The 20,653-nt window shown below is 45.8% G+C and overlaps 1 protein-coding gene across 1 annotated transcript; it reads right to left on the minus strand.

Annotated features, from left to right (window-relative positions):
- Positions 1-3,562: 3,562 nt before the first annotated feature.
- FBXO2 (F-box protein 2) lies at positions 3,563-19,833 on the minus strand. The gene is made up of 6 exons (XM_053400969.1): positions 19,274-19,833; positions 13,049-13,302; positions 10,455-10,581; positions 7,553-7,648; positions 6,507-6,642; positions 3,563-4,565 (listed from the first exon to the last, which is right to left on the minus strand). The coding sequence occupies exons 2-6, from the start codon at positions 13,299-13,301 to the stop codon at positions 4,431-4,433; spliced, it is 747 nt and encodes a 248-aa protein (XP_053256944.1). The 5' UTR covers position 13,302; positions 19,274-19,833; the 3' UTR covers positions 3,563-4,430.
- Positions 19,834-20,653: the final 820 nt, after the last annotated feature.

The following is a 20,653-nucleotide window of genomic DNA, read 5'->3' on the forward strand; positions in this document are numbered from 1 at the left end:
AAACACTAAATCGCATTTTGCGCATGGGCAGAAGCGCCAAATCACAACCTGCGTGTGCGCAGATGCGGCACTGCAGGTTGCGGATGCCGCAGGTTGCGAACATGCCTCCTGCACGGATCACGTTCACAACCCAAGCGTCCGCTGTATGGTGGTACCTCTGGATGTGAACAGGATCCGTTCCGGAGCCCCATTCGCATCCTGAAGCGAACATAAGACGCGTCTGCGTGTGTCGCGTTTCGCCGCTTCCACGCATGCGCATGACGTCATTTTGAGCGTCTGCGCAAGCGACAAAACCCGGAAGGAATGCACTCCATTACTTCCGGGTCGCCGCGGAGCGCAACCTGAAAATATTTAAGCTGAAGCGTATTCATCCCGAGGTATGACTGTATTGTAAAATCAAATAAAAAATATTATAAAAAAAGAGAAACTCACCACATGGAGACGCTGTTGCTTTCAATTCAACGTTTATTGATATACACAATTTTGTGATGAGCCCCGGGGAGCCAAAACCTAAGGCAGGAGAAAAACCTCTGGAGCGGGGTGGCCCCATCATACCAGCTGAGTGAGGAATATAAAACACAGTGCCTATTTATTTATTTTTGCCAACCTTCAGCAGGGCGGCTGCAGGGCAGGGCAACTGCATAGAAGCTCACACATACCCTTTCAGGCATGTTTCGGGAAGCAGAGGCAAGGCGCTTTTTTAACAGGAAGAGAAGGCAGCTCGTGAGACTCTGAACTTTGGCATCACAAGGCATTGAAAGAGGGAAGGCAAACCTGGGGCTCTCCCAGTTCCGCAGGACTATAATTCCCATCGCCACCAAACCAAACTGGCCTCGATTGCTGGGGGAGATGAGAGTGGTGAGTCCAGCAAGATTCAAAGTGTCAGATTTTCCCCCAGCCTGTACTGGCAGGATAAAATATCACTCTTCTTCTGAGGCTGGGCGGGGGGGATGGCAAAAAACAGGCTACTGACTGGGATAGCGGGACTTTTGCAGCTATTGTTAAAGTTGCAAAAACTGTTGCAAAAACTGTTGCACAGGACTGAGGCAGGGAGAAACTTTTGGAACAACACTGGGATATCAAGGCATTTCGGTTTGCAGCAAAGGCAGGGAGAGGATTGACAGATAAGAGTGGGAAGGAACATCATGGACAGAATAAATGTCACACACAGGAAAAACAATGACACAGAAAGAGATCTTCACTTGCAGTCTCATGTATCAACACAAATAGAAGTTATAAATATTGCAGCTGTTGTATAAGGGATTACTATTATAACAGGAACGTGATTGAAATCAATAAGATTTTGGAACACAGAAACAAAGTAAATTATGAGACCATCAATTCTAGCATGGGGTGGGTTCCTAAATTATATAATTTGGTATTTGAATGATTTGTAATAGGAACTGCATTATAATTTGGCATTGTTATAATGAGGCTATTATTGAATTGTTGTAATTGAAAACGAATAAAATTTATTATCAGATTCCACCTCACACACACACACCCAATCCTTGCACTGAAACATGGAGGAGACGCTGCAGGCCAGCTAAAACTCAGCAATAATTTTAAATGATGGGAAGCAGGGTTCGCTTCATCAGCTCAGCTGTGATAGGCCAGCCCTGCCCATCTTCCTTTCCCTCGACGGCCACCTGGAAGCAACCAGTCCATCAGGCTGCCTTGGTGGGAGAGATGGAAAGCGGAGCCCACTCTATCAGCTTTGCTAAAGGACCAGCTCCATCTGTGCAACCGTTTAAGAACTGGTGTCTCGGCTTGATTTTTCTTCCCCTCTTCCCTCCCTGTCCCTTTTTCCTTTCATGTCATGTCTCTCATATCGTAAGCCCGCAGGTAGGAACTGTCCTGCTCTAGTTGATTGTATGCAAGCCACCTCTAGGAGCCGTTTTGGCTGAAGAGTTGGGTAAAGGTAAAGGTAAAGGGACCCCTGACCATTAGGTCCAGTCGTGGCTGACTTTGGGGTTGCAGCGCTCATCTCGCTTTATTGGCCAAGGGAGCCGGCGTACAGCTTTCGGGTCATGTGGCCAGCATGACTAAGCCGCTTCTGGTGAACCAGAGCAGTGCACGGAAACGCCATTTACCTTCCCACCGGAGCAGTACCTATTTATCTACTTGCACTTTGAGGTGCTTTCGAACTGCTAGGTTTGCAGGAGCAGGGACCGAGCAACAGGAGCTCACCCCGTCGCGGGGATTCGAACTGCCGACCTTCTGATCGGCAAGTCCTAGGCTCTGTGGTTTAACCCACAGCGCCACCCGCATCCCTTTGAAGAGCTGGATACAAACATACAAACACTCTAAATTTGGGGGCAATTTGGTTTTTAAGGGGGGCAATTCAAGAATGAGTTATTAACAGTTAATGGCCTTTTAGGCTTCCTCCATGTGAATAGGAGTTCACTTTTTGAATAATAAGAATTATATGTCACCAGAGCGGCGGGTCGGGATTTTAAAAATGCTTAGGTGGGGCATGGCCGAAAAAAGGTTGGGAAGAAGAAGAAGAAGAGGAGGAGGAGGAGGAGAAAGAGGAGGAGTTTGAATTTGATATCCCGCTTTATCACTACCCGAAGGAGTCTCAAAGCAGCTAACATTCTCCTTTCCCTTCCTCCCCCACAACAAACACTCTGTGAGGTGAGTGGGGCTGAGAGACTTCAGAGAAGTGTGACTAGCCCAAGGTCACCCAGCAGCTGCATGTGGAGGAGCCGGGAATCGAACCCAGTTCACCAGATTACGAGTCTACCGCTCTTAACCACTACACCACGCTGGCTCTCAGTGGGAACCACTGCTCAAAACAAAACAAAACATAACATAACAAAACAAAACAAAACAAAGTGATTTTCAGCGGAATCACATTTGTCCAGGTCCTGCTAGCCAGGGATGATGGGAGTTGTAGTCCAAAAACAGTTGGAAATCCTGAACTAGACCATCACTTGCCTTTACTGCCACAGATCCCTCCATCACAGCTCCGCCTTCTTTTAATGCAGGCACCAGGGAACCTGCAGCTCTCCAGCTGTTGAAAGACTCCACCTCCTATCATCCCTGAACCTTGGTGGTTCTAGCTGGTGGGAGCGGCAGTCCAAAAACATCCAGAGAGCATCATGTTAGCTACCTTGAAGGTATCTAGCCCAGCATCTTGTACTCACCATGGCCAACCATGAACCCACAAAAAGGACCTGAGCAGAACAGAATCTGTCACGCTGCCTCTGACAGCAGCCACTAATAGCCTTGTCCTCAAATAAAGGCAAGTTCATAAGGCGGGGGTTTTGTTTTTTAATGTTTTCTCTTTTAAAAAAATCTGCCTGGAAATATGACAGGCGGACCCGATCCTATCTCTTTTGAGAATGGACCAGACTTCGATGGCTTCATCCTTCCCTAATACCGTCTGTATAAGGCAGATCTGTTCCTAACTCTCAGTATTATTATTTTTTGTATTTTTTTTAGTTAAAGATTTTCTTGTTTTACAGAAGTACATGTAATGTCTCTCATATTTTTTCCGTGTAACATTTTTACAAATCAGTTTCATTTGTTGAGACATTGGGGGAGGAGATGGGGGGTGAGTGGGGTGGCGATGTTTCTATTTTGCTTAATGTATGTAGGGTTTGGTGTCAGCGTTCCTCGTGCAGATTCTCTGCTGTTCATTTGTGTTTCTTCGGTGATGAGAGAGGTTGGGGTTGGCCTAGGGTGTGGTTGTTTGTTTGTGATTGGCTGTGGTGATCTTTGTTTTCGTGTGTGAGTGGGGTGTGTGTGTGTTTTGGACCAGGTTAGCCATATTGATTTGTATGCTGTTGGTGGATTATTGTCGTTGTCCTGTTGGGCTGTGTATGTGATAAAGGGGAGCCATACCGGGGTGAAGGCGTCTTCTTCTGTTTGTCCCCGTGTCAGTTTCAGTTTATTGGTTAATTTTTCTAGTAGGGCTGTTTCCCATACTATTTGGTACCATTGGTCCATGCTTACTCCTGACAGGTCTCTCCAGTGTCTGGTTATGGTGTTTCTGGCTGCTGAAAGTAGGTGAGTTATGAGTGCTTTGTGGTGTAAATGGGCATTGTTGTATTGGAATATGTTTAGTAGGGCCAGTTCTGGGATGATGTCTAATTAACTCTCAGTATTTTAAAACGTTTTACATCATCGGTGAAGTGGTTACTGCTATCGTATATTTTTTTTTACACACAAGCCAGCATTATATTATTCTACATTGCTGGAAGACCCAGGGAAATACTTTTAACGTAAGAAAGCACTCTATTTTCTCTCTCGCTTAGGGAAATTCCAGAGAAATAGATCGCAGCAAGCCCAAAAGTCCTGTTGGGTATTTAGTGCCAGGTTTCATCCAGCCCTGAGGACAACCATGCAAAGTTCACTCTGGCCTCGCTGAGGGATGGCATGATGTGCAGGCTCCTAAGCGGCTCCATGGCTCCCCAATTCCACCACTACGGCTCCACAGTTACGCTGCTATGCGTCACCCTTGCACCGTACCAGCCCTTCCAGTAGACCGTGTCCTGACCGCCGTGTTCGAAGCGAACGAAGCAGACCCCGGGACCGTAGTCGGCAAAAGTGTGGGTGATCTTGGGTGCAGGAGGAAGAGAAAAAGGCAAGAGGGTTAGAGGGAAATATTTGACCCCCCCAAAAATGTGAAGCATAGAATTGGAAGGCACCTGCTGCCGAGAGAAAACGGACATTATTCATGTATGCTACAACAGCAGCAAGAATTCTAATAGCACAAAACTGGAAGACTGGAGAAGTACCATCTAAAGAACAATGGCAAGAAAAACCAATGAGCTACACAGTTAGCAAACTTAGCAGACAAACTGCGAGAAAAGAACAACAGGGACTTTGAAAAAGAATGGGAGCCTTTTACAATATATTTACAGAAACACCTCCCCAAAAAATGGAATCATTGGCAGGATTTAAATAAACATTTACCATTTTTTTTCATAAAACAAGGAATATAACACTGTGATAATATAGTATTGTATATAAACAGCAGAACGTATCATTTGATGTAATAAACCAGAAATGGAAGCTGGGGGAAGTCAATGGGGGTGGGAGTGAAAAATTAATGTTTAGTATTGATTTTGGATATTTGTTTTGAAAATGGAAAATCAATAAAATATTTCTTAAAAAAAGAATTGGACGGCACGTAAGAGGACATCTGGCCCACGCAGGTGTCCTCTTGGCTCTCTGAAATGTTGCTGGACTACAACTCCCATCATGCATCAGGGGCTGATGGGAGTTGGAGTCCTGCTACATCTGGAGGGCCCAAGGTTCCTCACTGCCGATCTACATCAGGGTTTCCCAAACTTGGGTCCCCAGCTGGTTTGGGACTACAATTCCCATCATCCCTGACCACTAGCTAGGGATGATGGGAGTGTAGTCCAAAAAGAGCTAGAAACCCATGTTTGGGAAGCCCCGATCCAACCAACTGAAGCAGCTAAAAATCCATTCAGCAATATTGGCTAACAGTGGAAGCCTAGAATCAGAGTATTTGGGGATGGGGTACCAAGGACGTTACATGATTTGCCTCCCTGCTCAAGGCAGGATCTGCATCAGGTGTGGGGAAGCTTTGGGCCTCCGGATGTTGCTGGACTACAACTCCCATCACCCTTGGCCACTGACCACACTTGCTGAGGCTGATGGGAGATGTAGTTCAAGGAAGCAAGAGGAATCATCACAGCCAGGCAAAAGCACTCCAGGTGTGCTCCAGGTGAGAGGGGTCATGCCCTATCCTGGTGGCCTGGCAGAGATGCCTGAAGGGCCACTTTCAGGCTCCAGGCCTGAGATTTACAGCATAGCTGTCAACTTAGATTTGAAAATAAGGGACCAGCAGCCAAAATAAGGGATTTTAGGCAGCCAGCAGCCAACCGAAACCTCAAGCGGTGGTTCCCACAGCACAGCAACCTGGCAAAGGGGATGCAGCAAGGAAATCCACTGGCACCTCTCTGCTGGGAAGCGCTGAGCAAAGGCGAGTCCCCAGGCAACGCGGCCAATTTGATCGGCACAAGGCATGCAAGCTCCACCCCCCAGTCATTCTTAGACTCCTTATTGGGGGAGCAACGCAGCCAAGCAACACAGTTGGAGCCTCCCTTCTCCTTGGCCAACAGGCAGGGAGGGAGAGGAGCTGCTTCCTTTGAAACCCGGGAAATTTAAGGGACATCATCAATCCAGGACAGCAGCGGGAAACGGCACTGGGATAAGGGAGTTTCCCACCAAATAAGGGGTGGTTGACAGCTATGATTTGCAGACGTACACAATATATGGGCTACTTTTAAAATGAGGCTGCATTTTAAATTGCATTTTAACCTGTATTTTAAATTGCTTTATTTTATTTTTTTCTATTATGTTTTTATTGTAATTTTATTGGTGTTAGCTGCCCTGAGCCCAGCTTTGGCCAGGGAGGGCAGGGTATAAATAAAATTTATTATTATTTATTATTATATAAGGGATCAGTTACTAATGTCCACAAGCCAAGCCGATGATGAAAAAAGGCACCCTCCGTCAGCACCCACCTCGGTCCATTCGCCCTCGTTGCCTTGCGGGACGGCAATGGTGTCGCTCACAAACTCGGCCAGCACCTCCTCTGTCGAAGACAGGAGCTGCACTTTCAAGTTGTAGAGGCAGCCAGCGTCACACCGGGCCGCATACCTGCAGGATGAGACCACAACATCTGTGACTATATAACTTGAGCATGAGCCAGTCATGTGAAGCTAGCAGCAGAAGAGCCAAACGCAGCTTGAGGCTGTCTATGACGCACTGGGCAATAGATATAGGACTTAATATAGACTTTAATCTCAACGGTGGTATTTGACTCCTTCTAAGTTAGCAAAAATGTATAAGACAAGTACAAAGATCTGCTGGGAATGTAAAGAAAAAGAAGGTACCTTTTATCATATGTGGTGGACTTGTAAGGTAATAAAAGCTTTCTCGGAGATGATACATAATGAAACGGGGGGGGGGGGGAAGGCTTAAAATAACTTTTGTTAATAAACCAGAAGCGTTTTTATTAGGAATTACAGGTACTGACATACCCAAGGAGCAGAAAATACTCTTTATGTATGGAACAACAGTTGCCCAGATGTTATTAGCCCAGAGTTGGAAAGAAGACAAAGCCCCTACCAGAGAAAAACGGCAAACTAAGCTGATTGAATACGCTAAGATGGCAAAGCTGACAGGAAAACCCAGAACCCAGGAGGAAAAAACTTTATAAAGGAATGGGGGGAAATTATAATTTATTTAAGAGACCACTGCAAGCAGATGAAAACATTAGCAGGATTTTAATTTCACTTGCAATGTAACAAATACTATGGATAATATGGATTGATAAAAAATATATAGATTATGGAATAATATGTAAATGTTGACGTTAAGACCCGTGGAGGGGATAGGGGGGAGTCTCAAGATCCTCTTTTAGTATCTACAACATTGCCACAGGTGTAGCATCAGCCGATGGGCAGTGATGGAGGCAGGATTCAATTCTACATTGGCCGTATTTGCCAATTTCCCTGCCGGATTCCGACAGGTTCCACAGTCTCTCCACCCCACCCCGCACTCTTACCAGTCTTTCACCACAATTTTAGGCTGGGTGGTGTCCATAAGCTCCTCCCAGTATCCTTCAGCGCGGAGATCAATGACTTGCGACTTACAGCACCACCTGTGACGTTTAAAAAAGGTTAACACGTGAGAAGAATGTATAATACTGCATACCCTCCAACATGTCTCTGATGAAAATAGGAACATCCTATTCAATAATAATACAGTGGTACCTCTGGTTAAGAACTTAATTCATTCATTTAAATCCATCGCATTAATATGCTACATTTTTCTTCTCCAAGGGAAACTCAAGGTTCTCCACCTCCTCACTGAATCCACACAACCACCCCGTGAAGTAGGTTAGGCTGAGAGGCAGTGACCAGCCCCAAATTTCACCCAGTTTACTTTTTAGCAGCGTGGGGAAAGGTACCAAATACAGTGGTACCTCTGGTTATGTACTTAATTCGTTCCGGAGGTCCATTCTTAACCAGAAACTGTTCTTAACCTGAAGCACCACTTTAGCTAATGGGGCCTCCTGCTGCCGCTGCGCCGCCGGAGCACAATTTCTGTTCTCATCCTGAAGCAAAGTTCTTAACCCAAGGTACTATTTCTGGGTTAGTGGAGTCCATAACCTGAAGCGTCTGTAACCTGAAGTGTCTGTAACCTGAATTGTCTGTAACCCGAGGTACCACTGTAATAAGAATTTTACTATTTACACCCCACCCACCTGGCTGGGTTGCCACTCTGGGCAGCTTCCAACATATATAAAAACATAATAAAACATTAAACACTAAAAAACTTCCCTATACAGGGAAATCTTCAGATGGCTGGGGGGTCGGATAACTCCCTACCCTCCAACATTTCTCCGATGAAAATAGGGACATCCTAAGGAAAAGCGGGTGGCGCTGTGGGTTAAACCACAGAGCCTAGGACTTGCCGATCAGAAGGTTGACGGTTCGAATCCCCATGATGGGGTGAGCTCCTGTTGCTCGGTCCCTGTTCCTGCCAACCTAGCAGTTCAAAAGCACGTCAAGTGCAAGTAGATAAATAGGTACCACTCCCGTGGGAAGGTACGGTGTTTCCATGCACTGGAAACTTCTGGTTCTGGTTACCCAGAAGCGGCTTAGTCATGCTGACCACATGACCCGGAAGCTGTATGCTGGCTCCTTCGACCAATAAAGTGAGATGAGTGCCGCAACCCTAGAGTCGGTCACAACAGGACCTAATGGCCAGGGGTCCCTTTACCTTTTTAAGGAAAAGCGGGACATTCTGGGATCAAATCAGAAACTGGGATGGCTTCTGTAAATCTGGCACTGATCCTGGAAAATAGGGATACTTGGAGGGTATGAAACTGCCTCAAGCTATTTGCTATCTGCACTCAATCAAATGGTGAATATGGGCTTGAATACAGCCCATAATATGGGGAGGAGTTCATCCTTCCCTCTACTTCTGATGCTCAGGTTACTGGCGCCATTTCTATTTTAGCCAAAAATGGTACCACCCACAGAGTTTTTTTATGTAGGTCGTTTAGAGGAGTCTCTTTGATTAAGCAGTTTGTCATTTTTTAAATTCTCTCTATACATAAAAATGTAAGGTTGTCATCACACAGCCCCCATTGGAGGATCTGTGCTGCTGTGTCACCAGCAGGTCATGGGTGCCGGTTCACATGAGGCCCAAACAGCACCACCCGTCCACAAGAATGATGTTACCTAACCACAAAATGTATACTGTTGGAGGAGTATTCAAAGGGACAAGCCAAAAACAGCCCAACGAGAATTGAGCATGTTCAGAAGCCAGAAGGGGGAGGGCAGAGGAATCGGATGGAGTGACTGGAACCCTGAGTTGCAGCACTTTGCGCTACAACACTTAGGTTGCATGCACATTACTTCCCCCTCCCCCAAACAATCCAGGGAACTGTAAGGTAAAGGTAAAAGGTAAAGGACCCCTGGATGGTTAAGTCGGTCCTATATACCTGAAGGAGCGTCTCCACTCCCATCGTTCAGCCCAGACACTGAGATCCAGCTCCGAGGGCCTTCTGGCGGTTCCCTCACTGCAAAAAGTGAGGTTACAGGGAACCAGGCAGAGGGCCTTCTCGGTAGTGGCCCTGTGGAACGCCCTCCCATTAGATGTCAAGTAAATAAACAACTATCTGACTTTTAGAAGACAACTGAAGGCAGCCCAGTTTAGGGAAGTTTTTATATTTGATGTTCTATTGTGCTTTTAATTCTGTTGGGAGCTGCCTAGAGTGGCCTGGGAAACCCAGCTAGATGGGCCGGGTATAAATAAATAAATGAAGAAGAAGAAGAAGAAGAAGAAGAAGAAGAAGAAGAAGAAGAAGAAGAAGAAGTAGTCCAGTCAAAGGCGACTATGGGGTTGCAATGCTCATCTCGCTTTCAGGCCGAGGGAGCTGCCGTTTGTCCACAGACAGCTTTCTGGCTCCTGTGGCCAGCAGGACTAAACTGCTTCTGGTGCAACGGGACACCATGATGGAAACCAGCGTGCACAGAAACACCGTTGACCTTCCCACCGCAGCAGTACCTGTTTATCTACTTGCGCTGGTGTGCTTTCGGACTACTAGGTTGGTAGGAGCTGGGACAGAGCAATGGGAGCTCACTCTGTCAAACCGCCAACCTTCCAATTGGCAAGCCCAAGAGGCTCAGTGGTTTAGACCACAGCACCACCTGCGTCCCTGTTAAAAGTGGCATACTGCAGATGGATAAGAAAACCCAAGAAGAGCTGCAGAGGTCCCTAGGGTCATACATCCTGACCTCAGAGGCCACCAAGCAGCCCATAAACAGGGGGTGACTGACATTAACCCTCCCCATTGTTGCTCCCATTCAGAGGTATAAAAAGAACTCCAAATTTCAGATGTTCCACAGAGGCATCTTGGCTCAAACCAGGCCACCTTTACAGGGCTTTTGACTTACTCAAAAGATGAGACAAAGTATTTATGGACATCCTCACTGGGGAATTCTTGCCCAAAATTTCCAGGCAGGTCCTCAATTGCCCAGCCGTCACCTCCATTTTCCACATCCTGCCAGTGTTCAAGACCCTCTGTGGGATGGCAGAATGACATCAGCAACATTAAAAATATATATTTATACTTTTCAGGTTCATACATTTCAAAACTTGACTTCCTTCTCCCTCTTTCTGCAGTTCCTTAAATACACATATATACACACAAACACATGCATGTACACAGAATACTGTTCTTCCTGGAGGAAAATCTATCAATTTGATGTTTCCTCGGTTTCTCATTTTCACAGTCTTATCGTTCATTTCTCCAAAGCTACACATCACTTTATGAAAAAGGAAAAGAAAACTAGTCCTTATGAAAGCTCAATGGCATGTTAGTGTGAGTTTTTGCCTAACACACCCATTTTTGTACACAATTGTGCCTAATCAGATATTGTTGGACTACAACTCCCATCATCCCTGACCATTGAACATGCTGCCTGGGGTTGATTTTGTTTATCTATTTTAACAAAATTGATATAGCGCTTGATTTCTGGCAGTTTACAAGAATACAAAATAAAGCATTAAAATTATAGGTTTTAAAGTTTTAAAGCTGCTTTAAAAATAATAATCCAAAGGTTGTAAAAGTCAGTGGGAGCTAAGCGATAAAACACACACACAACTTCTACATGTCTGAACGGGCTTGGCTAAAGAAAAAAATGTTTTAAGCGGGCACTAAAGAGAGTACAGCAAACATACCTGCCTGATTTCAAAAGGCAGGGGGGTTCCGAAGGGTAGATGCTGCCACACTATAGGATCGATTGCTTACCAGGGCAGAGTGGGTATTTGCCAATTCTACAGATGGAAACGGGCATATATTTGGTAAGGTGATCTCGCAAGTAAACTGATCCCAAGCTGGCTGTTGAGAGCTTTCTATACCAGCAGCAACTTCTTGAACTTGGCCTGGTAACAAATTGGCAACCAGGGCACAGCTCTGATGGGAGGAGTTTTTATGCTGACAGGGCTTGCCAGTAGCCCTGCCACAGCACTAACTGCAAGATTAAGTGCAAGGCAAGCCCCACAAAGAGCACATTGTAGTAATCTAGCCTTGACGTCACCAATGCCTGATAGGAATCGTACTTCAGTAATATCCAGAGGGCCAGAATGGCAAGCTAAGCTGATGGAATACGCTAAAATGGCAAAGCTGACTGGAAAATCCAGAAACCAAAAGGGGAAAAAACTTTATAAAGGAATGGGTAAAATGTATACTTTATTTAAGAGACAACTGCAAGCAGATGAAAACATTCGCAGGATTTTAATTTCACTTGTAATGTGAATGTAATCTATAATATGGATGGATACAAAATATAGATTATGGAATAATATGCAGTTGTAAATGTCGATGTTAGGACCCTTGGAGGGGATGGGGTGAAGAAGTCTCAAGGTCCAGAGTAATCTCTATACAGCAGTACCTCGGTTTATGAAGTTAATCCATTCCAGAAGTCCATTCTTAAACCAAAACCAAAACTAAGTGCATTTTCCTTAATGAGGCCTCCCGCTGCCAGTGCCCTTCCGCTGTTCGGATTCCGTTCATAGACTGAGGTAAAGTTCACTAACTGGAACACCACTTCCGATCTTGTGAAGTTCGTATACCAAATAGTTCGTAAACAAGGCTCTTCTTAAACCAAGGTACCACTGTATATGGATACGCATTTGGATTGTTATAAATTTATATTTGTAAAAACAAATAAAAATTGTTGAGGTTTTTTTTTAAAAAAGTACCGTATTTTTCGCTCCATAAGACAGTAGGGGGAAATGTGTGTGTGTGTTATGGAGTGAATGCAGGCTGCGCAGCCAGCACAGCAAGAGGGAGAGCTGTGCAGCGTTTCTGGGTTGCTGGCTTCCCAGCGAAGCAGGATGAGAGACAGAAGGGGCTCCGTAAGGGCTCCTTTCCATCCCTTATCCTGCTTCACTGGGAAGCCAGAAGAACAAGAGGCACTGCACAGCTCTCTCTCTTGCTCTGCTGGCTTCAGCGATAGCTGCACAGCTTGCTCTGGCTTTTTAGGGAGGTGGGAGAAGGGACGGAGGGCAGCCCATCAGTCCCTTCTCCCACCTCCCGGAAAAGCCAGCAAGAGCCACTCTATCTTTAAAGATCTGCGCAGAGCGAGCGTGTCTGTTGCTCTTGCTGGCTTTTCTTGTTTTCCTCCTCTAAAAACTAGGTGCGTCTTATGGTCAGGTGCGTCTTATAGAGCGAAAAATACAGTATTATCCGGAGGGCCACAAATTAGCCACACACACTCACAATGTATTATTTTTATTCTCATCCTGTAGATTTACCAGCTCCCCCCCCCCGCCCCGGCATGCCTTGAATGGGTCAGACAGAAATTCAACAGGTGCAGGCTTTTCCAGCCTAAAAGCACAGCGATGGGGGAAAAGTTTCACCTGCCAGATCCTAAGAACCCTGGTGTGAGGGTGCCAAAAGCCAAACACAGAGGGAGGTGGGGCGGAGATGGCCACCCTACTGCCAACTCCTATTATTTTTCCGGAATGTTCTCTAGCCACTTGCCTTCGCCGTCCGGGTTCTTGATTAAATTCCGCTTCCTCTTGTTCAGGAAGTAGAGCGTCTGCCAGCTGTCGGCGCTTTCCTCTTCTGCATCTTCCCCAGCGAAACCTTCCTGCTGACATTTCATCAACCAGAGGGCAGCTCCGTCAATCAGGTTTTTCCATTGGGAGCAGACGAGGCGACACACTAAAACCAGTTCGACCGCAGGGAGGGATGCGAAGATCCGGACCAGAAGAGGCTCTGGGAGGGTCTCCATCCTGGAGGAGAGAGCTTGCTAAAATAAGGTTACCAGACGTCCCCGTTTCCCAGGGACAGTCCCTGGATTTGCGAATAAGTCCCCGGACAAATTCCATCCCCGGAATGTCCCCGGATTCCATCTAATGTCCCCGGGAAACACAGTCTCAGCAGCCCAGAGCAGTTGGCTCTGGCTGGCTTCAGGAGCTGCTCTGAAGTCCCCATATGATGGTGGTGAAGAGGCTCTAAGATGCAGCTTCCGGGCTGCCTCCACCTTCCCTGACCCCTGCAACCAAGCTGTGAAGGGAGGCTTCATGCTGCCTATTGGAGCAGCCTCCCAGCTCCTACTTGTGTGCAAGCAGGAGGGGAGGGGAATCTCTCAGCTGTGAAGGGAGGCTTCATGCTGCCTATCAGAGCTTGCGTGCAAGCAGGAGGGGGCAGGGATCTCTCAGTTAGGCAACAGGAAGCCTCCCTTCCCAGATGAGGGATCCCTGCCCCCTCCTGCTTGCACGCAAATAGGAGTTGGGATGGGGCTGCTCCGAAAGGCAGTGTGAAGCCTCGCTTCCCAGCTGAGGTATCCCCACCTCGCCGCCAACACTCTGGGCCCTCCTTCTCCACCTTCCATGCCTGACCCACCACGCACCTCTTCCCCACCACCACCATCACGGAAGAAGCAACAACTCAGGGGCTGCCCAGGAGAAAGGAGATAGAAGCCTTGGAGGAAGAGGAAACATGGCGGTTGAGGTCAAGACAGTGGCTGCTCCTCTGGCACTGTCATCGCTGTAGCATCAACATCCCAAAGGTGTAGTATTTATTTATTCATTCATTCATTTATTTATTTAAAGTGTCCCCGGATTCATTGGAAAAAATCTGGTAACCTTATCCTATCATTCCTACTGAAGTTGAAAAGTGTCCCCGGATTCATTGGAAAAAATCTGGTAACCTTATGCTAAAATGTACTAGGGTTGTCACCCTACTCAGAGCAGGTCCTTTCAAGGCGACAGACATGCCTGACTTAGACCCATTCATTTCAATGGGCTGTTTACTAATGTTAGTCTTACTTGGAACAGAGCCATTATGCTAATGAACATGCCTAACTTTAAAAAAATATTTAAAAGTACTTAAAAGTACACACACACACACACATAAGGGAATATGCGCAACTTGCAGACCTAACATATAGAATAAGAGAACAAGAAGAACATATGTTTAAAGAAGATGGGAAAAGGTTTATTGAATATATGGGGGGAGGGAATTGTGTACACTTGAAAACGATGGCAGCATTAAGATAGATTCAGCTGTTGAATTTATCTTAATTTCAAGATTTATTTGAAAAGTAGTTGTAATCTAAGCACGGCAGTTGCCTTTGAATGATTTCTGTAAATAATGCATATGTAAGAAAATGATATTGAAATAGAAAAGAGAATTTTTACAAAATAATAACGATAAATTAAAGTAAGATGTTTATTATAAAAGAAATGTGGAGAAGATGGGAAGTCATAGGTTTGTGTAGAAAACACATAATTGAATTTGTATGCAATTTTTTGTGAACATAGACATTCTTATTGGACTGGTTGAAATGAAGAAAATTATGTGCTGTATATATATGGAAAATGAACAATAAAGCATTTAAAACTTTTTTTATCTTTTTTTATCTTTTAAAAAAAAGATAAATTCAACAGTGTAAATAAGTTTTGATGGATGTAATAATGGAATACAGTCGTACCTTGGATCCCAAATGCCTTGGTACTCAGACGTTTTGGCTCCCAAATGCCGCAAACCCGGAAGTGAGTGTTCGGGTTTGCAAATGTTCTTTAGAAGCTGAACGTCTGATGGGGCTTCCGCAGCTTCTGATTGGCTGCAGGAGCTTCCTGCAGCCAATCAGAAGCCACACTTTGGTTTCCAAACGTTTTGTAAGTCAAACGGAGTTCCAGAACGGATTCCATTCGACTTTCAAGGTAGGACTGTCCTGAATGGTTTAGTTTATGTAAAATATGCAGGGATTTATGTTATGCAAAATGAACCATGGAAAGAGAGGAAGGGAAGTCATTGATATTTTAAGGTTGCTTAAGTGAATATTCTAAAATGTAAAACAGAAAATTTAATAAAAAATACAGAAAAAATATATATTTAAAAATACCACCAAATTTAAATCAATCTGACACAGCCAACACTTTGACAGTAGTGCTTTGTTTATGCTAGTTCAGAGTGGCTGGCCTCAGACGAGGAACGCCTGGGTTCAAACCCCCCTAGCCCTGCCAATTCAGTCATCAAGCTCCTTGAGAGACCTTGGGGCCAGTTATTCAGCCAATTTACTTAACAGGGACATTTAAGGATTTTAAAAAGAATAAGAAATAAGCCCATATACCTTCTTTGGAGGGAGAAGGTTTGGCTATCACTAATATGTAACTAAGAGTCAATGCCTGAGTTTGTTCACTTCCTCCTCCCTCCCCCTCCCTTTTTCCTTTGATGATATTTATTTCTCGGTCATAAAAGCGAGGGCAGTCTTTTTATTTTTGAAAAAACCTGATAAGCAAGCAGCTGATCAGGAGCTTTTTAACAGAGATGTAAGCAGTTTTGGGGAATTTTTTTAAAAATGAAGAGCAAAAGGGCGAGATCCTTTAAAATAAATCAATAATTAGACTGCAACTGTAAGGATATGTTATTGGACTCCATGGGGCTTGTGACAAAGTAAACAGACTTTTAATTTTGCCGAGGAGACAGAATCGGGTAAACAGACTTAACTTTGGGGTGTGAAAGAGAAACTTAGCAATTTTATAAGCCGTTATCAAAAGAAAAAGCCTCCCTCTGCCTATCAGCCTACTCGTTCCAACGTAACAGAAGCCAAATATTTTCAAAAACAACCAAATTAGCAAGTGGGTGTTTAATTAACACCCAGCCCCCTGGATGAGAAATTTGCAATCTCAAGGATTTAAAAATCAGCCTCTGTTGAAGGGAACCAGACAGATGACGGTCAGCACCACCAAATCTATATAGCATGGGTAGGCAAACAAAGGCCCGGGGGTCGGATCCGGCCCAATCGCCTTCTCAATCCGGCCCACAGAAGGTCTGGGAATCAGCGTGTTTTTACATGAGTAGAATGTGTCCTTTTATTTAAAATGCATCTCTGGGTTATTTGTGGGGCATAGGAATTTGTTCTCCCCCCCCAAAATATATATATATATATATAGTCCGGCCCCCCACAAGGTCTGAGGGACAGTGGACCGGCCCCCTGCTGAAAATGTTTGCTGACCCCTGCTATATAGGGTTGGAGATAAGCTTGCATGTTGTGATCCAAAATGCACTTACTAGGGACGTGTGATAGGATTTTTATGGTCTTAGATATATGGTCATGTTCATAACCGCACATACATAGATCAGCACAGGAAGACCAACCTGGAACCATTTTGATTCCTAAACTGACCAAATGTTTTCTTTGCAAGGTCAAAATGGAAAAGCCTCCCCATTGTCTTTTCCTTCACAAATCCTGTCTTAAGGGTATGTCTGTGTTTGAATAAGGGTGTGAGCCTTATCATTACAAAACACTGGCCAGGTTCCTCAGGCAATCCAATCAAGTAACCTGCCAGACAGGAAATAAACAAGCGACAGGAGAAAAACAACATGCAAATGTTCTGTTTTAGACCGCCTTTTCTGTGATGTATAAAAAGTAGAGACATCACCTTGCCAACAAAGGTCCGTATAGTTAAAGCTATGGTTTTCCCAGTAGTGATGTATGGAAGTGAGAGCTGGACCATAAAGAAGGCTGATCGCCGAAGAATTGATGCTTTTGAATTATGGTGCTGGAGGAGACTCTTGAGAGTCCCATGGACTGCAAGAAGATCAAACGTATCCATTCTTAAGGAAATCAGCCCTGAGTGCTCACTGGAAGGACAAATCGTGAAGCTGAGGCTCCAATACTTTGGCCACCTCATGAGAAGAGAAGACTCCCTGGAAAAGACCCTGATGTTGGAGAAGATGGAGGGCACAAGGAGAAGGGGACGACAGAGGATGAGATGCTTGGATGGTGTTCTTGAAGCTACCAGCATGAGTTTGATCAAACTGCAGGAGGCAGTGGAGGACAGAAGTGCCTGGCATGCTCTGGTCCATGGGGTCACGAAGAGTCGGACACGACTAAACGACTAAACAACAACAACATCTGAGGGGTGGTCTTAGGTTACACTCCTTCTGTGATGTATGCATAATGTTTCTGGGGGTCGTCTTGATCTACAGGATGGGAATTTCAAAAGTCTTTATAAGCCCTTGCACAGCATTTTTGTGGGTCCTCCTCCTTTCCTGCTTGTGAGGGGAGCACCCTGTTGCAACAGATCAATAAAGATCAAGCTTACTAGCTGCTTTGCTTCTCAGTATTCTCTGGTTGGCCTCTGTTCTTTTCTCCTACCAATAGGGAACCTATGTAAGGACTCTATATGGGCTCTTGGATACCCCATAAGGGAAAAGGGCATATTTTTATTTACAACAGACGTAACCCCCTTTAAGCTTACAAGCCCCCAACCTAGTTTTATTAAAATCGACAAGAAGAAGCCAGAGTTTGGCCGCCAACGATCTGATCAGATCCTGCAGGGATCTCTGGGCATGCAGAAGGTCCCATGTAAAGTCTCCAGAGGCATCTCCAGGTGCAGCCGGGAGAGACTCCTGCCAGAATCCCTGGAGTGCTGCTGCCAGTCAGTGTAGACTGAGCTAGAGGGACCCATGGACTGACTCAGCATAAGGCAGCTTCAGAAGGTCCTAAGAAATTGTCTCTGAGACACACCTTTCCCCCTCCCTCAGTCACAAAGCAAAGTGGGGGGGCTCCATCCAGCCTATTACAACCCCCTTCTTTGCACAGCAGCCTTGCAAGGTTGGCCAGCTCTGCTTCTCCAATGACTCTGGTATTTTACTGCTACCACCTCCACCGCTGTCCCTTTGAGTCGGTTCCCCACATTCAACCCACATTCAAGTTTTAATTCTGTTAATCAGGGGTCAGCAAACTTTTTCAGCAGGGGGCCGGTCCACTGTCCCTCAGACCTTGTGGGGGCCCGGACTATATTTTTTTGGGAGGAATGAATGAATTCTTATGCCCCACAAATAACCCAGAGATGCATTTTAAATAAAAGCACACATTCTACTCATGTAAAAACACCAGGCAGGCCCCACAAATAACCCAGAGATGCATTTTAAATAAAAGGACACATTCTACTCATGTAAAAACACGCTGATTCCCGGACCGTCCGTGGGCCAAATTTAGAAGCCGATTGGGCCAGATCCAGCCCCCGGGCCTTAGCAATATTATTATTAAAGGTAAAGGTATCCCTGCCCGTACGGGCCAGTCTTGACAGACTCTGGGGTTGTGCGCCCATCTCACTCAAGAGGCCGGGGGCCAGCGCTGTCCGCAGACACTTCTGGGTCATGTGGCCAGCGTGACAAGCTGCATCTGGCGAGCCAGCGCAGCACACGGAACGCCGTTTACCTTCCCGCTGGTAAGCGGTCCCTATTTATCTACTTGCACCCGGGGGTGCTTTCGAACTGCTAGGTTGGCAGGCGCTGGGACCGAGCAGCGGGAGCGCACCCCACCGCGGGGATTCGAACCGCCGACCTTTCGATCGGCAAGCCCTAGGCGCTGAGGCTTTTACCCACAGCGCCACCCGCGTCCCTCTATTATTATTATTATTATTATTATTATTATTATTATTATTATTACCTTGATGAAAAGATGAGAGAAAGATCTCTGCCCCAAACCTTGGGAAACGTCGGCCTTTTTGGAGCAGATAATCCCGAACAAATGATCCATCAAAAGCAACGTCCGTTTATCCAATGACCCATCAAATGCAACGTCAACTCAATACATTCATCCATAAATCAGGATCATTTGATCCGGGCTCCGTCGACTCGTCTATCAATGATTTATTTATGTTTCTAGAAACGAACTTGCACATTCTAATTTTTTAATGGGGTAAAGTTGGGAGAGGAAGGGCATTTTTGCAAGAGCTCACGTACCTTCAAGACGTCCGGACTTTCAAGGTTGGGCAGGTAAGGCGTCTGCAGGCGGCCGAAAAGGTGGATTTTGCAGGAGGGGGGTGGGAAAGAGAGTGGAGCTGGTGCTTTCCGCCTGCTAGCGCAGCATCGCAGTGGTCCCTTTCCTTTCCGTGACACAGCAAGTCTCTGATGTCCCAGCCTCGTCAGCAAGGTTAGAGAAGAGGAGGAGGAGGAGAGATTTTTTCTGGGGCTTCAGACTCCGCCTCTGGAGCGGGACTGGTCTGATCTTGTCTGTCGCAGGCAAGTAACTTCAGATCTTGGCTCTTGTTCCCTTTGGCTGAGAGAGAGAGAGAGAGCTCATGCAGACGAACCAACGCAAGCAGCAAGTCAGGAAAACGTGCCCTGCAAGACCGAGATTCGCCTTCTCTGGGAGAATGTTTGCAGTTTACATTTCCAAACCAGGAAAACGTGCCCTGCGAGGAAAACCTTTGCACTGACACTTCCAAGGGCAGTCCCAAGGAAGATGGAGCAAGCTCCTTTGGGTGGGGCCCAAACCAACGGATTCAAACTACAGTGGTACCTCGGGTCACACACGCTTCAGGTTACAGACGCTTCAGGTTACAGAGTCCGCTAACCCAGAAATAGTACCTTGGGTTAAGAACTTTGCTTTAGGATGAGAACAGAAATCATGCGGTGGTGGCAAGGCAGCAGCGGGAGGCCCCATTAGCTAAAGTGGTGCTTCAGGTTAAGAACAGTTTCAGGTTAAGAACGGAGCTCCAGAACGAATTAAGTTCTTAATCCGAGGTACCACTGTACAAGAAATGAGATTTTGACTCAACCTTAGGGAGAACTCTCTGAAGGTCACAGCTGAACCGACTCCCTCAGAAGAGGGTGGTGTTATAAGAATTCTAAGGTCTCAAGTATAAATTAAATGTTCATCATCTCAAGTATAAATTAAGCGTTCATCATCATCATCATATTTATTGTTTATACCCCGTCCATTTGGCTGGGTTTCCTCAGCCACTCTGGGCAGCTCCCAACAGAATATTAAAAACAAGATAAAACATCAAACATTAAAAGCTTCCCTAAACAGGGCTGCCTTCAGATGTCTTTTAAAAGTCAGGTAGTTGTTTATTTCCTTGACATCTGATGGGAGGGCGTTCCACAGGGCGGGCACCACTACCGAGAAGGCCCTCGGCCTGGTTCCCTGTAGCTTCACTTCTCGCAGGGAGGGAAGCACCAGAAGGCCCTTGGAGCTGGACCTCAGTGTCCGGGCTGGACGATGGGGGTGGAGGCACTCCTTTAGGTATACTGGGCAGAGGCCATTTAGCCAAACACATACATAAGTACGTATATAAGCCATATGTCTGAAATAGTGCAGGAGAGCAATTCTGAAGCATA

The sequence above is a fragment of the Podarcis raffonei genome, chromosome 8 (genome assembly GCF_027172205.1).
Source record: "Podarcis raffonei isolate rPodRaf1 chromosome 8, rPodRaf1.pri, whole genome shotgun sequence".
Taxonomy (NCBI): Eukaryota; Metazoa; Chordata; class Lepidosauria; order Squamata; family Lacertidae; genus Podarcis; species Podarcis raffonei.

What these genes read in the sequence shown, in the direction of transcription:
- FBXO2 (XM_053400969.1), bottom strand. Translation starts at nt 13,301, where the DNA reads ATGGAGACCCTCCCAGAGCCTCTTCTGGTCCGGATCTTCGCATCCCTC. An exon ending in CAAGAACCCGGACGGCGAAG is followed by an intron (nt 10,582 to 13,048) that starts GCAAGTGGCTAG and finishes GCCATCCCACAG; the next exon opens with AGGGTCTTGAACACTGGCAG. An exon ending in TACTTTGTCTCATCTTTTGA is followed by an intron (nt 7,649 to 10,454) that starts GTAAGTCAAAAG and finishes TAAACGTCACAG; the next exon opens with GTGGTGCTGTAAGTCGCAAG.